General features: G+C 37.0%; 1 protein-coding gene across 1 annotated transcript; it reads right to left on the bottom strand.

Annotated features, from left to right (window-relative positions):
- Positions 1-530: 530 nt before the first annotated feature.
- Positions 531-18,539, bottom strand: LOC106868302 (WD repeat-containing protein 36). The gene is made up of 20 exons (XM_014913494.3): positions 18,376-18,539; positions 17,755-17,782; positions 16,710-16,810; positions 16,015-16,132; positions 14,571-14,758; positions 14,317-14,449; positions 13,046-13,221; positions 12,504-12,624; positions 11,354-11,500; positions 9,704-9,864; positions 9,418-9,532; positions 8,953-9,118; positions 8,115-8,223; positions 7,178-7,257; positions 6,449-6,657; positions 5,256-5,410; positions 4,489-4,602; positions 4,001-4,085; positions 2,383-2,570; positions 531-724 (listed from the first exon to the last, which is right to left on the bottom strand). The coding sequence occupies exons 1-20, from the start codon at positions 18,514-18,516 to the stop codon at positions 575-577; spliced, it is 2,685 nt and encodes an 894-aa protein (XP_014768980.1). The 5' UTR covers positions 18,517-18,539; the 3' UTR covers positions 531-574.
- Positions 18,540-18,956: the final 417 nt, after the last annotated feature.

The following is an 18,956-nucleotide window of genomic DNA, read 5'->3' as shown; positions in this document are numbered from 1 at the left end:
CCATGCCAGCATGGACAACAGACGTTAAATGATGATGTAGAATGTGATGCTACACGGTAGTGAGACATAGGTGTGATCTTTTGCATGCATAATATTAACTTACGTGAGAGGTGGAGCACGAGTGTGCAGACAAAGTAATTGGTCTTGAAGAGTTAAATCGGCTGAAGGTCATTCATCTGCTATGGACAAAGAATGAGAAAGAGTTGAGCAACAAGGGGCCATGTGATGTCTGTGAAGAGGATTTCTGGGAAAGGAAGATTATACAATGTGGTGCGAGAACTGAAATGATATTTCAGCCTGCTAGAGTAAAAGATGACAAAACACCAAGATGAAGAGTAATGAGTTTGGATGAGACTCTTCTCCCAACTCAGGCCAGTAAAGAAATACAAACAATATATTTGATGATTTTGCCATGCTTTGCAGGTTTTTACAAATTCAAATATTCATATGATTTATCACAGTTGCTCCATTCCAGCTGGGTGGCCATCTTAAATGCTAACCACACATCTGCACAAGATCAATAAACATTATAAAATATAAACATATTTATTCTTTGGAGGGGTTTAAACAGCTGCTAGTAATTAGCAGCACGTAAATAGTCAATTAAGCAATTCGTTTGTGCAAATTGTCTTTGTAATTCATGCCAAACCTGTACATGTTGCTGATGAAGTTGTTTTATAAGTTCACACAGTTTAACATTTGTTCCAATTTCAGTGAAATGAATCTGGAATACAAAGAAAGAATGAAGAAATCTTAAAGATAATCATGCTTCAGAAATATCTAAATCGTATTAGTTCCAATGCCAACACAAAATACAATTGCTACTAACTTGGATACAACTCAACTGAAAAACAATTATGATGAACACTTACCAAAAACAAATTGCCACATTCACAAATAATAAATTCAATACAATTTCAGCATTTAGAAATGAAAATATTGTGTAACTCATATTTAATAAATGGGTGACACAAATTATGTAAAGTGCACATCATTTTGCTGAAATCCATCCTTAAACAAGAAATAAACAGGAATCAGAGCAGAGTCACAACCACTCTGAAAGTGTAGTGGGTGCTTTTAACATGGCACCGGCACAGGAGCCAGCCAGTCAGCACTGGTTTGGACCACACTCAAACAGAGCTTTCTACGTGCCACCCAGCATGGGACCCAGTCAGGCGGCATTGGCCACGACTACAATTTCACTTGGCTCAACAGGTCTTCTCAAGCACAGCATATTGCCTGACAATTGAAGGGGTACCTCTAAACAAGCCAGTCATGCGACACTAGCACCGGCCACAGCTATGATCTCAATTGGTTTACTGGGTCTTCTCAAGCACAGCATATCTCCAAAGATTAGGAAGGGCATCCAGCTGTAGAAACCTTACCAGATCAGATTGGAGCGTGATGCAGCCTCCCGGCTTGCCAGTCCTCAGTCAAACCGTCCAACCCATGCTAGCATGGTCAACAGACATTAAATGATGATGATGGTTATAAGCACACTATGGCCCAAATAACCACAAAGCATTACACAACAAAGAACAGTAGCAGCAGCATCATAAAAATATTTTGTGTCCTGTCATACTGATATCATCATTTAACGCCCACTTTTCCATGCTTCCCTGGGTCAGATATTCTATGGCTGAATGGCTCTCCTGTTGCCAAGCAAAGTAAAGTTTTCCCCCATGGCTAAACAGGTTTCTTACACAAGATTTAAACCAAACAACCCCACTTGTATGACAGTGATGCTCATTTACAACCAACATGTAATGTCTACACACACACACACACACACACAAGCTTCTTTCAGTTTCTATCTACAAAATCCATTCACAAGAATTTGATTGGCCTGAACCTATCATAGAAGACACTAGCCCAAGGTGCCATGCAGTAATACAGAACACTAGACCACATGATTGGGAAGCAAGCTTCTTGACCACACAGCCATTGTTACACTGATGTGGTTATCAGGTGCCAGGCATCGTAACAAATCCACTGGCCGCCACCACCACTTACTCCTTGGCTACTTTCGACAGTTTCTATTCTGTTACAAATAATCAGGCCAAGACTTCACTATGAGAACTGATAACTTATTGTTGTGGTCGTGGCTGGAAAGACTGATCATAAGCTTGCTTGATTAGGGCTAACCTGGGACTAAACATAAATTTTCTATCATTAGAGAGCGGCCATGCTGGGGCATCGCCCTGGAGAATTCTTTATTTGACTGAATCGATTCCAGTATTCTATCAATCTCTTTTGCTGAACTGCTAACTTATTGGGGACATAAACAAACCAACATCAGTTGTCAAGTGGAAGGGACAAGCACACACAAATACATACATAAATTCTTTTCTTCCATGAAAACAGAAACATAAACTGGATTACCTGTAGAAACAACCCCAAATAAGACTGTGCAAGTTCATAATTCTTTCTGGAGTCTAAAAGATATTCTATAAACTTGAGAAACTGGTACATAAGAATCTCCGAACCACCATCTTCCACACCGAATCCTCGAATTTCTAGATCAATAGCAGAAGGTCCCATTTCTTTGAAAGCATCCAATATTTTTAAGTCTGGAAAAAAAAAAAAAATTATTATTATTATTAAGGCAGTGTGCTGACGTGTTCCGAGTTCAAATTCTGCTGTGGTCAACTTTGCCTTTCATCCTTTTGGGGTTGATAAAATAAGTATCAGTTGAGGGGTCAATGTAATCGACCCCATTTCCCAAAACTGCAAGCCCTGTACCTAAATTTAAAACCTTTATTATTATAAGTACATATATACCAGTAATTTACTGATATTGTTTTTATGCGCTGGATAAGCCTGTTGGTGTCTGTTGTGTTCTGTTCTTATGTAATTCAAAGTTTTGTTAAAATTGTTCCTCCTTTCAATTTCCATCGATCAGCTTTTTTGAAGTTACACACACACATTCTATCATCGTACCTATTGTTTAAAGTCTGCTTGCTATGCTGGCATGGGTTGGACAATATGACAGAAGCTGGCCAGCCTGGGCGCCTGTCCACACTCCAATTGTTTGATGTGACATGGTCTACCCTTCTGGATGCCCTTCTTAATGCCAACCACTCCAAAAGTGTAATGGGTGCGTTTACATGCCACTAGCACAAGTTCCAGTTGCATGACACCAGAATCTGTCACGACTATGATTTCACTTGGCTTGATGGATTATTTTATCATCATCAGTCAGCACTAAACCAATATTTCTATTTTATTGATTGGAATCAGAATTTTCCGTTGCACTTTCAAAATTGAAAGTCATTCAAATTGCTACATCAAAGAACCAGTCTCCTTAAACACTCAACTTATTTCCCTCCACTTAATTTGGTACAATTATTACTGACCCCAGAGAATATGAAAAAGGAAATGAGAGAATGAAAGCAAGTAAAATTTGAACTACAAGACCAATATTGTAAAATTCAACTGTAGAACCCCTGACTATTCTGACTGACATCGAAGGATGTGAAAATAGGTATCAGTCACTATACAATTTCTCCTGTTTTACAAGTGGCAGCTTCTTTCTTGTCTTGGCTGTGAACGACTGAGTTGCAACACAGGCATGGTATAACATGGCAAATGGTCAATGTAACAACAAACAGGCTGACATCCCATGATGACAATTATTAGGAGTCAGGTCACTTAATATTTATTTCCCCCCAACTATTAGCATCAGTTGACTGGATCTGCAGAAAGGTACAACACAATACAACATTTGACCATCCTGGCTGTGGAAACTAAACAGCATTAAATCTGACTTTCACCTGCCAAAGGCACCACCTAGTCAGCATACAGCAGATTTTCACCTGGCAGGTTAAATATCATCCATTTGAATCGACCAATCTAAGTCTCTGCCTCTCTTGCATACATCAAGAAAAAATGTAAAAAAGATTCCTAGAGTAACAGCAGCCTATAAGTTGACATGAAGAGAGACAGTGACAGAATAAAGTTAAATCTCAGATAAAACTAGTGAAGATATAAATATACTTACAATCATCTTCATTGTTTGCATTCTGTAAAAGTTTTCCTGTCTCTGATAAATGTGTTTTCAACCCTACAGATATTCGGGACGTTGTCTACACATAAAAAAGAAAACATGAAAGATGTATCTATGCATATGACTGAATTCCAAGTACCAGTTTGGTGCCAGGCTCTCCACACATCTTCAACGAAGAAATGAAGTGAAGAAATAATAAAACCACAATCAAGGTTTTACAAAATACAGCAAAATGTTCCAGTAAGGAAGGATAAAAATACAATTCTCTCTCAATAGCCAAAACTTTCTATGATTATCCAACAATTGATATTAAAATAAAAAGTCAAATCATGTCTAAATTGACAAAATAACAGTAATTTCTTTAAAATACAAAGAAGATATCTAAGCAAATGAAATACTAAGTCACATTTAAATTTCAATAATTATCATCATCTTTTACTTCTTAAAAAAAGATATGGAGAAGGAAAACCAAACAAACTTACCTCCTGATTTTTTTCTTTCTCAACAGCAAATTTGATGTCATTGCCAGGAATTGTGGGTAAGAAAAATGGTGCTGCTTTCGGTTTTTTGGGCGGTTGTTTTGGCTTATTTCTCAACTGAAAAAAAAATAGATAACATCGTCAGTGCCTTAGGACTGCTTTTCCTGCTGGCATGGGTTGAAGAGGGCATCACAATTATTCAGGGGTTCTAGATCACTCAAAGAGGTCACTGCCTGGAATCGAACTCGGAATAATAATAATAACATCAAAAAATACCTTAGGAATGAGAACCCAGGTTTGAAATTTCCCCAAGACACCTGATGAAGGCTGGAGGGTATATCAACCGAAACATTGTGTTAACAACAAACAAGATGAGGACAAATATCCGTCAAATGTAAATAATTACTTATAAATGGGTGAAGCTTGGCAAAAAGAAAGCCTTTAATGCTGACCCCAAACCTGTTTAAGATGACCGGACACCACCATATATTATCTTTTACAACTAAAGTATTGGGGGGGACAGAGTGTAGGAGTAAGAGCCATGCAAACCGAGTCCATTTCGATTCCCAGTTGGAGACATTCCACCTCACTTCAAGAACGTCTTTTGTAAAGAAGCAGGAATATAATTTATTTTCCTCAAATAGAGCTTATCCTCAACTAATGAATACCAGTCATTACCAACAGTCAAGCAGAAAATGTGGGTAGTCTTTGATTGTTTTTCTGACTCTTGGGAGTAAAATAATTTAGCACCAGACAAGTGCAGGACTTACTCGGATAATATCCAAGTTCAATAAATTCTTCCACCGAGAGTTTGGCATCAAAGAGAGTGTGATGAGTTCGTTACTAATTTGGTCAGGTGACTTGAAGGGAGATTCATCATCATCATCTATGGGTTCCTCATCTTCATCTTCAGAAAATGAAGAAGCTGAATAAAAAAAATATAAGAAATAAAATATAAAATGAAAGTAAAACACGAAACAAAAATTAATATTAAATTTCAAAGAGAAGAATGTAAAGGTTGTTTGCTTTATGTGTTTCTCCATGTTAAGATGGGTTCAGAAGAATATATTAGAGAGGCAGATATTTCATCAGCCAGATGCCCTTTCGGTTACCAAGTCTTGCCTGTTTCTAAGTAAGGGAATATTTTCCAATAGCCAGACATGTTTTTCACACAGAACTGGAAACAAGCAACATCACTTGTATGATGATGAAGCTTGCTTACAACCATCAAATGATGTCAAGACAAGGGGACAGACACAGACACACACACATAGTTATAGAGATATGATGGGCTTCTTTCAGTTTCTGTCAACCAAATTCACTGACAAGGCTTTGGTCAGCCTGGAGTTATAGGTGCTGTGCAGTGGGACTGAACAGGAGATCACGTGGCTGGGAAGAAAGTTTCTCAACCACACACACACACACTTGCTGGGCTTCTTTCAGTTTCTGTTTCCCAAATTCACTGACAAAAGGCTTTGGTCAACGTTGCTGTGTAGTGAGATTGATCCCGAACCCATATGATTGGAAAACACACTTCTTGTGATAAATATTCATTCTTACACTGGTCAGTGGAATAAAGATAACAGTTTGACCATTCTTGAACAGAGAATCAGCTCTATTTCCTGCAGGAGGAGTGTGCCTTTCCCAAGGGCATCAGAGAAAGGAAAAAAGTTACAACTTCTAATTAAATATGGCTCGTTAACCTGCTGAGTGGGAAATTACATGGTTGTAGAACTTCAAAAGTCTTCAAAAAGGTAGAAGTCACCAATAATAAGGTTATGTCGCTAAGTTACAACTTTGCAGAACAGGATTCGTTTCCAGGATGGAATATCAACACCTGTCCAAGATTGTGCTCTATGGCAAACATGTAAAATACTAACAGCCAAAAAGGTTCAAACTCCAAATTGGAGTTAATAAAAATATTTTAATTCATAACAAAAAAATATTAACAAGAGGATAATACCTTCTGCTGCATATCCAGTTGTTGGTGCCGAAATTAACTTTGGTACAAAATCGTCAGATAATGCAGAGAGTGATGTCTGTTGATAGAGTGATTTGTTAGACCAAAGGTAGATACCAATATCATCAATATGGGATGTGGCCAAGAATATTCCAGTTGGTGACATACTCACAGAAGATACAGGTGTGTCCACTTCAAAGCAATCAATCAACCTTAACAAACCAATTAAAACAAATTATTCAGATTTTAATGAAATTTTCAAATATCCAACGCATGCCAGCATGGAACCTGGATATGAAATGATGATGATGATGACATGTCCTTCTCCACAATGGTTAAGAGTTAGATACTTCACAAGGCTCAAATAATTGCTTTTAATGATCAGGTAAAAGAAATATCAATTAGTCTCTGTGTCAGACAAGGTGTCCCTGTGACTTAGGGTATATTTAACCCTTTAACATTTTAATTCAACCATAGCCAACCCAAATATTTTACCTGTTTTATGTTCAAACCAGCCAGATCTAGCCTCTCACACCCACCCTACAATATTCTAAAAATAAACAACTGCATCATTGAAATTTCTAGTTTCAATGGAGAGAAGAGATAAATACCATTTTGAACAGATTAACCAGTCTATCATAAGTGACTTTCTCCACTGACAAAATTAAACTCAGCAAATGAAAAACCAATCAATTACTCATCAAAATCTAAAAGTATTTATTAAAACCTTACCTTCCTGATGGCAGGTCCCATGTTCGGACAAGTGAATCCATTGAAGATGTTATCAACCATCGAGCATCTGGACTGAAAGTCTGCAAGAAGAAAATCACATAAATGCTGGTTCCACATAAAAAGCAGTCAGTCCACTCTAGAAAGTGGTTGGTGTTAGGAAGGGCATCCAGCTGTAGAAACCATGCCAAAGTAGAAGACATCTGGCCATGGTGCCATGCAGTGGGATTGAACTGGAACCACAATGTTGCAAAACGAACGTCTTATTGAATCTGTCATGTCTGCAAACAATGAGTGTGAGTCAAAAAATAATGCCATTTTGTTTAGGACAGGTATAATTACCAACACAGGAACATGTATCATACAGCATTCACTTCTCGTCACTGGAATAATGTTTACCTCTCAAACCCTCTTTCATGGGGCTGAAGAGATGATAGTCTGAAGGCGTTAAATCTGGTAAGTGTGGAAGTAGTGAAGAAGTGGCTCAAAGAACAGTCAACAGAATTTTACGGGGCAGGGATACATGCTCTTATTCGAAGGTGGAACATTGCTATTGAGAGAAACGGTGACTATGTTGGGGAGTAGGGATGTGATCCACAGAGGACCAGCTTCATTTTGATGTATGATACATGTTCCTCTGTTTGTAATTATAAACGAAATGGCTTTACTTTTTGATTCACCCTTGTAATAATAATAACAATAACCATCATCATTTAGCATCCGTTTTCCATGCTGGCATGGCTGGAGAGCTGTACCAGGCTCCAATTGTTTGTTTAGACATGGATTCTCTGGCTGGATGCCCTTCCTGATGCCAACCATTCTACAAAGTGTACTGGGTGCCTTTTATGTAGACCAACACAAGTCCTTTTTACAACTTAGTATCAGCATTCATAATAATAATAATAATAATAATATGAAATATAAGAAACATTTCACTCACCATGTCTGTTATTTGATGTTGGTGGTCAGAGAAAACTCGAATCACATTCTTCGTCTGTAAATCTACTATTGAGACTGAGAGGTTGTTGAGAGAAACTGCTAACAAGGAACTGTCACAATTAGAAGAAAGTAAAACAATAAACCTACATCATCATTGTTTAATGTCTGTTTTCCATGCTGGCATGGGTTGGACGATTTGACAGAGATCTGCAAAGCTAGATGGCTGCACCAGGCTCCAATCTGACCTGGCATTGTTTCTACAGCTGGATGCCCTTCCTAACACCAACCACTCTGAGAGTGTAGTGGGTGCTTTTTAGGTGCCACCAGCACAGGAGCCAGACATAAAGTTAAGCAACTACATGATCCACAAAAGAGTAACTTATACAATTTCAACTGTAAAAAAGATGAAAATGTTGATCTGCTGCAGCTCAACAGGAACCAAATCAATCTTAAATCTATTCCAAAGATGAGAAACCTGAACCACGTTTTTAAATATTTTGCTTGGATATTCAATATTTTGTTTTCTTAACAACCGCCCCCGCCGCCACCATCATTTAACGTCCATGTTCATGTTAGTATGGGTGGGAATGTGCCACAAGAGATGGCCAAGCCAAAGCCAGCACCAGACTTCTGTGACTGTTTTGGCAGGATTTTTTCAGCTGGACGCCCTTCCTAACACCAACCACTCAGCAGAGTGGACTAGATGGTTGACAATCCTGTATCTGCATGTGAAGTGTTACAAATGAGACATGCACCTCTCGGTTCATATCCAACTTGTCTCCATGGTTCCAATTCCTCTCTCAATAATCTCACATATACAGTCACAGAGGTTTATTTACCTTTCACGATGAAGTAAAATTTTGGAAATATAGCTGTCGAGTTTCAGTTCTTTCAAAAGTTGTTTTGACTTGAACTTCCAGAACTTCAATGTTCCATCTGCTCCAGCTGTGACAGTGATTTGGTTATTGGCATCGACAGCAATGCCATGCACAGCACCGTCATGACCTACACAAAGGAAAGAAATATCACAGAAAATTAAAATGTCAGAAGACATGGTTGAGTTTGTGTTTAGCATGCGAGAATAAGGAACAAGTCAAACTACAAATTTAGAAAATAACAAACATGATTGACTCTGTAGTAAAGATTGTTTGCCAGCATAGTATGGCAGTCCTGGTTTAGGACGAATGTTGCTGTAATTTAGCCCCAGGAGGCATTGTCTCCTGCTGGCTATACGACACTGTCTTACTGATGTGTGTGTATGTGCATGCAGGTGTGTACACGTAAAACGTTTGTAAAAAACCTACATCTCTCTTCACCATATGATCCTCGGTAAATTCCGGACTGTATGTTGAATACGTCCACATGGCCAGAACTGTAACCAAGCAGGCAGTAATTACCACATGAAGTGATTCCGACACTCTAAAAAATAAATAAAAAATTGGCTCCATTAATTAATTTAATCATTTAAAAACCCCATAATGTAAAGAACAGTTTAAGCTCTTGAAAGAAACCTTATTATTTTTGTTTAATTCTGCACGTGAGTTGCCATAGCAACATGTCTAAAGGAAAACAAAAAATATACCAACTTACTGTGGCTGTGATATCTGTACCATCCTTGGCTTCTTTTCTTTGTTTGTACACATCAAATTTACGGTCACCCATGGTAGAACGCAGGTAGCTCCATGTTGTCACCAAATGACTTCCTCGATGACAGGCCACAATGTTATCCCAATCACTCTCACGCCGAACCTCTGAAGATTAACAAATAATTCAATTTCACAAGGTTTAATTTGAGCTTTTTCAAAGAATGAAATAAAAAAATTAAAATGAGAGTATATTTATGTTAAAGCCTTTAGCATTTAAACTAAGCATACCCAGCTCAAATATTCTGTTTGATGTTCAAACTGGCTAGATCTAGCTTCTCACACCTATCCTACAATGCCATTCTAAAAGCAACCAATCACATCATGAAACCATTATATATGGCAAGATTAATTCAAAATGTAAATAAGCATTACATTTGAGAGAGGAACCTGCATGCTGAACGGTTAACATAAAACCGTTTTGCAAAATGAAACTGAAAAGATTTATAAGACGCCAGAGTTCCTGATAATACAGCATAGGTGTCAAACTCAGAGCGGTTTGAGACATTGTTCAGCTCTCGTTTGCATTTGATGAATTCCAGAAGACATCATTATAATGATTCTTTTACCAATTTTAGCTGCAGAGCTGCAGCCATATGGGAATATCGTCACCATTTAACTGTTGAGAGCTTGGGGTTTACTACAAGTAAATACCTGACCAGATCAGTCACCCTTGTTCCATCTTGCCTCTAGCATAAGTGTTAAGGCTGCTCCCCCTGGTGAAGAAGATTGGACTGAAAGAGTCCTGTGCCACATTAAAAGCCCCCAGCACACTCTGTAAAGTGGTTGGCATTAGAAAGGGCATCCAGCCATAGAAGCCGAATCAGACTGGAGCCTGGTACAACTCTGGCTGGCCAGCTCCGGTTAAACCATCCAACACACGTTAAACAATGATGATGATGATGATGATGGGGGTGGGACTGGGACTGAGCCCTGGGAAAAGTGGTTAGTGTCAAGCCTAGTGGGTTGGACAATAGGAGTGTGAAAGGGAGGAGAAAGCAGTGAGTGTGGAGCAGTGGAGGGGAGGGGACATTCTTAGTGTTGCAGTATTGGTTATGCTGAAAATGTGCATTTACAAAAGAAGATATCTTCGGTGATCTTCCGAGTTCTAATTCCTGCCTTTGTACAAGATTGGTATGATCACATTGGAGGATTTCTTTGAGGTGTCCACTCATGGAGTCATTGCAAATTTAACAAGACGCAGTTAGTTCACACATAAATGATGTTTTGGTGCAGGAATCACATGCACAGCTGCAAGTGATGGCAAGGAAGTTATTGATGCAGATGAGGGACAAAACCAAACCCTGGGGCAAACCACAGTTGATAGAGAGTAAGTGAGAATGAGTTCCATTGGCAAATACCAGAATGGTGCAGTTTGACAGGAAGTTACCAATCCAAGATGCAAGATGGAACTGAGAGGTAGGGAGTTTTTCGTTCCATACACAGTCAAAAGCCTTGCTCATGTCAATAGCAACAACAATGCTTTCAACAAACAACTTGAGGGTGAGAGCCCACATGTGATTAGGTTTCAAGCAGATCTGGTTTTGTGAAAGCTGGACTTAAAATACAGGTGAACCAATGAAAACTTTCCACTTACCTGCAGCAAAATCAAAGATTGGTGACATTACATATTTATCTTTTAATTTTTCACGTTTGGATTTTTTCTTGTAGTAAGATGCTTGTCCCAAACTTTTATTGTATTTATCATGTACAAGAGAGAAGGATCGCAAAGTACTGTCAAGACCTTAAAAAAAATGAAAGTAAAATTAGCAGCAAATAAGGAAAACATTACAAAGCTTTAATATTTTTTCACATCTGACAAATATTGAAAATGGCCATTGTTAGGGTATCCTGCTTTGTACTCAGGTAGTCACTATGAAAACTAGGTATACAAGAATGGCTAGTAAGACATGTACAAAGTATGTAAGGAAACACTATCAGTAAGGTGAAAATTAACAAGTTCTGTGAGGAATTTTAGTGAGCAGGTGGTGTCTATCAAGGCTCAGTTCTGAAACGCTTCCTGTTTCTTGCAGTTCTCCAGGAAGTAACAGAAGACTTTAAGATTAATTCTCCTTCAGATCTTCAGTATGCTGATAATCTTTTTCTCATAGCAGAACAATTGAAGAATGAGGGAAGAAATTCCAAATGTGGAAGCAAAACAGAGCCAAAAGTAAACTTAACACATACCCCCAGCAAGTACCCTTATGTGGATACAAAATGGATGCACTGGAAGTACAGGCAGGCGGACAGAAAATAACTTTGTATGCAGCAGATATGTAGGAGAAATCAACAGTAAGAACACTGTTAAAATAGATCCTTTCAAATAACTGTAGGGCACCCCATAAGTACCCTACAAGAGTACTTCTAGGGTAACAGCATCTGTTGACTAAGTGACCAAATTAGTCACTTAGTATTTCAAAAAGCACAGAGTAAGAACTCTGTGTGTGTGTGTGTATATAATGTATTGATCAGTGGTATGATTCAACAAAGAGAGTCACTCCATCTGGTGAGTCAAATGTTGTTGTTTAAGGGTCACAATACGTCTTCGGGTGCTACAAATTGTTCCACGTGTTTGAAAATCTAAACATGTTCTTCAGACACAGACCACTCTTCATTCTGAACTAAGAATTTTAAATATGGCGTGGAACCCGAGAAAACGCAAAAAAAAACGCAAAAAAATGGTAGCATAAAGAAAATCCTAACTTCTAACCAGAAAATGGTTCTATAATCAGTGACTGCTCTCTTACCTGCACTAAGTATATTTTCACCATTTTCTCCATAATAGCGTATTTTGAGCGGTGGTGAACTATGGCCCTCCCTCTTCCTCAGTAAACGAGGACTTCCATCAGGCATATCAAAAATCCAGACCTACCAGAAAAAGAAAAAAAGAATAAAACACATAATGGTTAGTGTGTGGTCAGCCACAGTTTTCAAAAGAGTCGCTCCACCAACTTAGAAAAATAGGTACGGAATACTATGAACAACTTCCTTTCTAAGCATTAGTAGCATTGTTAAATTGACAGTTTGCTGTTCACCTTCTCCAGAAAAAGCAGTAGAAGTCCCTGTAGTGCCCCTCACCAGATCAGAATCTCTTGATTACGTTGGCAACACTTTGCCATTGGATCCAGGCTTGAGTTCTGCTACCAGAATGAGTCATCCATTAGTATTCTCATTTTACAATAAATTATAAACAAAACGCTATCACAACAATGGCGTTAGAGAATACTGAAGACTTAAATAAAAACAGCATCCTCTTCTATAGAATAGATATTGTCATTAATTAACATACCTTGAGAGTGTTGTCACCTGAAGAGGTCACCATTAAGGGTTCAGAAGGCAAGCAATACATCCCAGTTATAGACGAACGGTGAGCATCACGGACTTGGCATTTGATACGGTTTTCTTCAAGGTCCCACACTGCCATATGTCCAGACGCACTACCACTGACCATTATAGGATGACCATCTAAAAACAAGTAAATTTCATGCCAAAAAAATTATTCAATACATATAAAAAGCTTAGATTAACATATTTCATCACCATCATTGTTTTACATCCACTTTTCCATGGATTGGAAATTTTGCTGAGACAGATTTTCTATGGCTTGATGCCTTTCCTGTCACCAACCCTCACCTGCTCCTTGGTCAGACATGTTCTCCATAAAAGACTGGAAATGAACAACATGCTCATTTACAATCATCACATGATGTCAAGACAAGGGTACACACATATGATGGGCTTCTTTCACTTTCCTACTGACTCTATTCACAAGGCCTGGAGCTATAGTAGAAACACTTGCCCAAGGTGCTGTAGAGTGGGACTGAACCCCAAGACAATATGGTAGATTTTATGAAAGAAATAAAGTCAGGAATACAGTTTCAATTGCTGATACATCTGTAAGCAAAGGAACTCATAACCAAGTGGAGCAGAAAATATCTCCAATCATTCTTCAAAGGTAAACATGATTTTTTCTGAAGTAGTTTCAATCTGTCTGTGTCTCTGCATCTCCTTACACTACCACCATTGGCTTGAGTGAAGGGGAGGAGGCTCCCTACAGTCACTCAACCTGCAAGAAATAACAGGCAGCTTTCTCTCAAAACACACCCTTCCATCTTTAAAAACGGGATCATCTAATGTATTTCTAAATGTATTTTAGGTGGAAGGGAAAAAATGGAATATCATAGATCTGTTCAATCAATTCATCATCATCTACTGATGTTATACAAGCATTCATTCATATAAACATCACACGTTCAAACAACAATTATGAATTATTACTATTCAGGTCACTGCCTGGAATCGAAACCCGGAATATTGGGGTTAGTAGCCTGTGCTCTTAACACCATATGCCTGTGGCGTAGTGGTTAAGAGTGTAGGCTACTAACCCCAAGATTCCGGGTTCAATTCCAGGCAGTGACCTGAATAATAATAACAACAACATCAACAATTATGAAGACAACACCAGCTGCACTAACATTTCTCATGTTAGTACTGCACAAGGTGAAAGTGGTATCAAGCATTTTCTTTTCAAGTCAAATGATATATAAATATAATAAATACCTGATCGGAAGGATATAGTGGTAACAGGAGCCCAGGTTTGAGCAAACTTCATCACAGACTCATCATAACGGATATTATGTACAATAATGCGACCATCCTCCAGGCCAACTGCTATGACATCAACTGCAGGAGCCTTACGGTATTAGAAAGAAATACATAAATAGTAAACAGAAAGCAAAGACAGCAGCAGTTTACCCAGTTATACACTGAGTCTATTTAGCAAAAAGAAGAAAAGCAAAAATGAATTATATTACCTGCTCAAGAACGGTAACTTTAGAATTCCACCCAGGGAATGTATAAATAAGTTTATTTGATTTTAAGTTCCAAAGTTGTAGAGTGCCTTGTGCACTTCCAAATAATACTTTGTTAAGGTATGTGACAGGATGAACCGCTGAAGTAACTTGAAATTGTTTATTGTCAAAAGACATTTCCAAGTAAAGCTCTGTAGGAGGAGACAAAAAAATGCACATCATTTTGTTGTTTGTTTTTCTATAAATTGGTCAGATCTGCAATGCAACATGTTCTTAGATATCCATCTTAACAATTAGGAAAAACACTGCCTTTTAGGAAATGTTTGTCTAGTTTAATACAGATAGATTCCTCTTGCCATTTTGTATAAATAGTACTCCACTGTCCAATGTGTCCTTTCCTAATTCAATAAGGTGTGGTTTGAGAGCAAGTTGGTAGCTATTGTTATCAATTTAAAGGACCATGCAGTGACTTTCATTCACTAAGTCCAAGTAAACTTAACTGTTATTCTTTAGCCCCAGGTCCATCTCAATCCATTGGAACTAAGACGGAAAGTGTTTCAGTCAGAGTCATCCCATGACTGAAGTGTATCAAAAGCTACAATGTTTTAGGAAAGTAGGGAGAGATTTTAAAGGAGATTTGCTTGCTATCTGCAAATGGATCAGACACCCAAGTAGAAGCTCTCATATCAAGCAATGAGATTAGTCAAAATACCCTGACATCACTCGACAAGGGTGAAAATATTATTAGACAGTGATGCAGTAAACAGACAAGATAATATTCTTGTTTGTCACACTATTTCATTAATTTAGAGAGTTGGTTAGTGTGAGAGACAGGACGAGGAGTTAATTACTTAGAAAGGATTGTGAGAGTCAGAAGAAGGGACTGGCAGTGTTTCAGTTACATATACAGATTTACTAACTTAAGCTCCATTATAAGGATCTATTTACAATAATCACACACATACACTCTAAGAAAATAAGTATGAATTCTTGAAGGTATTGTCCCAGCATGGCCGCACTCTAATGAATGAAACAAGTACAAGACCAAACATATTTACATACGAGTTTCTGTCTATTAAATCCATTCACAAGGCTTTGGGGAGTCTGAGCCTAGAGTTGAAGACACTTTTCAAAGTACCAAACAGTGGAACTAAACCGGAAACCACATGGTTAAGAAGCAAGCTTTTTAACTGCATGGCCACACTTACACCTTATCTTAATTATTGTCCCAATAATTTTTTTTTTTTAAATATGTTTGCTTCCAATCATTTCCTGTTACATTTCTTTTTTTTGTCTTGAAATTTACTGCATTAGTTGAAGGAACTTTTCCAAAATAAATTATGAATAAATGCACAACACACCTCAAGGCAGAAATGCTTTGAAGATTGAAAAAAGTAACAGGTAAAATTATTAATTACACAATTATTTCTTTTTTAAAACAACTTACCCTTATTTTTGATATTCCAAATTCGTACAAAGCTATCTTCATCAACAGATATCAAATGTGCAGCAAATGTCAGTAAAATATGAACAGCGCTTTTGTGGCCTATATATTTTCTAATAACCTGAAAAGAATTTCAGAAAATATTTCTCTACCATCACAATTTTCATATCTTCTTTTCAAACTCTTAACTTAATATCTTAACATCAGCATCAGTAATATTAGATCATTATTATCAAGAAAAAAAAGTCTCCTATTTTCTAGGGACAGAGTTTAGTTTCAAGGCAACAACTTTGACTTGTAAAATAATTATATATAACAGAGAAAAAGCATGAATTAAGATGGTTTGATTGCTGATTGTAGATGTTGACTTTTTGAAAAGACAATTCAAAGGAATAAAATTCAAATGCTTTGATTGTTTTGTTAAATGAAAATAAAATCTATTTTGAAGTTGCATGTTTTTCATTTAAAGTGAATAGTGTGGTTTGCCTTGAATCATTGTTAAAATGTTATAAGAGTCAGAAATGAGGAATCTAAGTTGATGTCTACTTGCCAATTCCATTGGAGAGAAGGTAATCAGGTAAAAGATCAACATTAACACCTGAATGTTCTAACTTTATATTAACAATCAACAAAAGAAGTGAAAACCAAAAATGCATCTTAAAAAGGATTAAAAAGTATATTCGTTAATTTTCACTGACCTGCTGTCCCCGTAGGAAGCAGTAGATAATATTTTTACAGGCTGTAAATACTTGATGATGATTAGCAGCAAGGCATGAGATCTCATCAGGATGTGTGTCACCTGAAAAGTTTTAAAAAGTCATAAAAAATACAGCCCAGTTAATTGAAACAAATTCAAATTATATATATTTTTTTCCTTACAGAATATTAATGTCTCTATCTCCTTTTAGTTTTTCTCTACTTCTATGGGAGAGAAGGATTTAGATTATATCAAGTATCAGATAATTGGTGGAACAAGTCTTACTACATTGACTCAACTTATAACTGACCATAACACTGTAAAGCCAGCAACACAAACTGTTAGAAATAACAGATAAACTTCCTTCAAATGACTCTACTATCTTGAAATGTGAGGGACTCATTGGATGAGGAAATCCGGGGCTAATGCTCCTTGAAAAATGCATTTTACGTGCCACCGGCATATGAGCCAGTCAGGGGGCACTGACCACAATATTCCTGCAAAAAAATGCTAATCAGTTTTTACCTCTGTTAAACGCTATGTAACCTGGAAATAAAAATCTGCTTCCACTGCCCCTTGATTCAGCAAGACTTTCATCTAAACAGAGTCCTGTCCCTTCAGACAATCACTAATGTTTAATAATGTTATTGGAAAACTTCATTTTGAAAGAGAAATTAAAATGATGTGTATATTTTTATATAAGCGACAAATGGAAAGGTTAATGTGTTGCATGGTCTGAAAGTAAAGAGTTTAAAAAATATCTTACTTTAGCTTACACAAGATGTCAAGACTAAGAGTATAAAATAATATTTATCAGGTGGGAATTTAAAGAAAAATGCTCAGACTCGAGTTAAAAGTTCCAGTTCGAATAAGATGTTGCTTTACTTCTATCTCGGGGTATTTTTGCTTCCGTTTGTCTTTTAAATATCATCCAAAAATATACAAATGTAGACCATATGACTAAAATCATTCCATCGTCACTAACAGAAAAGTGAAAATAAAATTATAAAATAACTGTATGTATAAATATATATATATGTACTTACTGATATTAGATATCCCGAGCTTGGAACACTGGAAATATGTTTAATGAAAAAGTTACAACAAAATAGAATTCATGCAATAAATTTTTTTTTTTTTTTTGCGTTTTTAAAACAAAGTTATTTTACGGAGAAAAAGTAATAAAGTATTAAGAAAAACTAAACTAAGACACATATTTCGGTTTTAATAGGCTATTGTTTAGCCCAGATCAATACTGATCGAACAATGCTTTAACTAAAAGCTTTCCAAATATAACCCTCCCGTCTTTGCTTATCACTTCCAATGTATTTTGCTGTAATTTGAGCACGGTTTGGCTACCATTTCGAGCAGGTCAAGTAACGATGTAGGGACCGCTTCGTTTTATGTTTTAAATAAGTTTACCTTGTATCAATATTGAAGATTCTATCAAAACACGAGTTTTCGATTAAATACAGATACACGAATATTCAGAAATTAATGCTAACAACAAGCGTACACGAAATGGTGACTTTTGTTGCAAACACAGAAGAATAACAGATATTTCTGAGAGTTTATTTACTCAAATTATCAAAGGATACCAGAAAAGTTTAGGAGATTCTTTAAACTGGTCTTATTTGAAACCGAAGAAAATATATCAAAACACTTACATTGTATGTATGAAAGGCCTTCCCGACACAGGTTATAACATAATGTTCTTTCACCTTCTCCTGGTATCTGGTTACTAATGGTACATGATTGCTAACATAACCCAAAGCACGGTAACCCGTGAAGATTTTGCTCGCCGACATAATTCCAACATCAAACAGCACGTGGAAAGAACCGGAAGCGGTGTAACTACAAAAATAATTCCGTGTAGAAAGAAGTTCTAGTTTCAATTATATTGTTGTTTTTGTTTTTATTTCCGGTAATATAAGGAAATTCATTAGAATTATTTGTGAATCCCGAATTAATGAAAGACATTGACGATGCACTTTGTAGTATTATCTTAAAAGTGGGGTTTCAGTGGACTATTGAGTTATTTGGCTGACTCGGTTTACTCTTGTTCATCTAAATAAGGAATCTTTTCTAGACAAATTAATCTTCTTTAATCTTTGTTTGCTTTCTGCCATTCATTTAAACTGCGCAGAAAATAGATTGCAATACACATTTGCATTAAACTCCATTTGGGAATCAATCATTTGCAAAATGCCTTATATATGAAATAATAAAGCATATTTGCACTGTTTTC

This window comes from Octopus bimaculoides, chromosome 8 (genome assembly GCF_046866305.1).
Source record: "Octopus bimaculoides isolate indiv1 chromosome 8, ASM4686630v1, whole genome shotgun sequence".
NCBI classification, from domain to species: Eukaryota; Metazoa; Mollusca; class Cephalopoda; order Octopoda; family Octopodidae; genus Octopus; species Octopus bimaculoides.
This window is presented reverse-complemented; position numbering and strand designations above follow the sequence as displayed.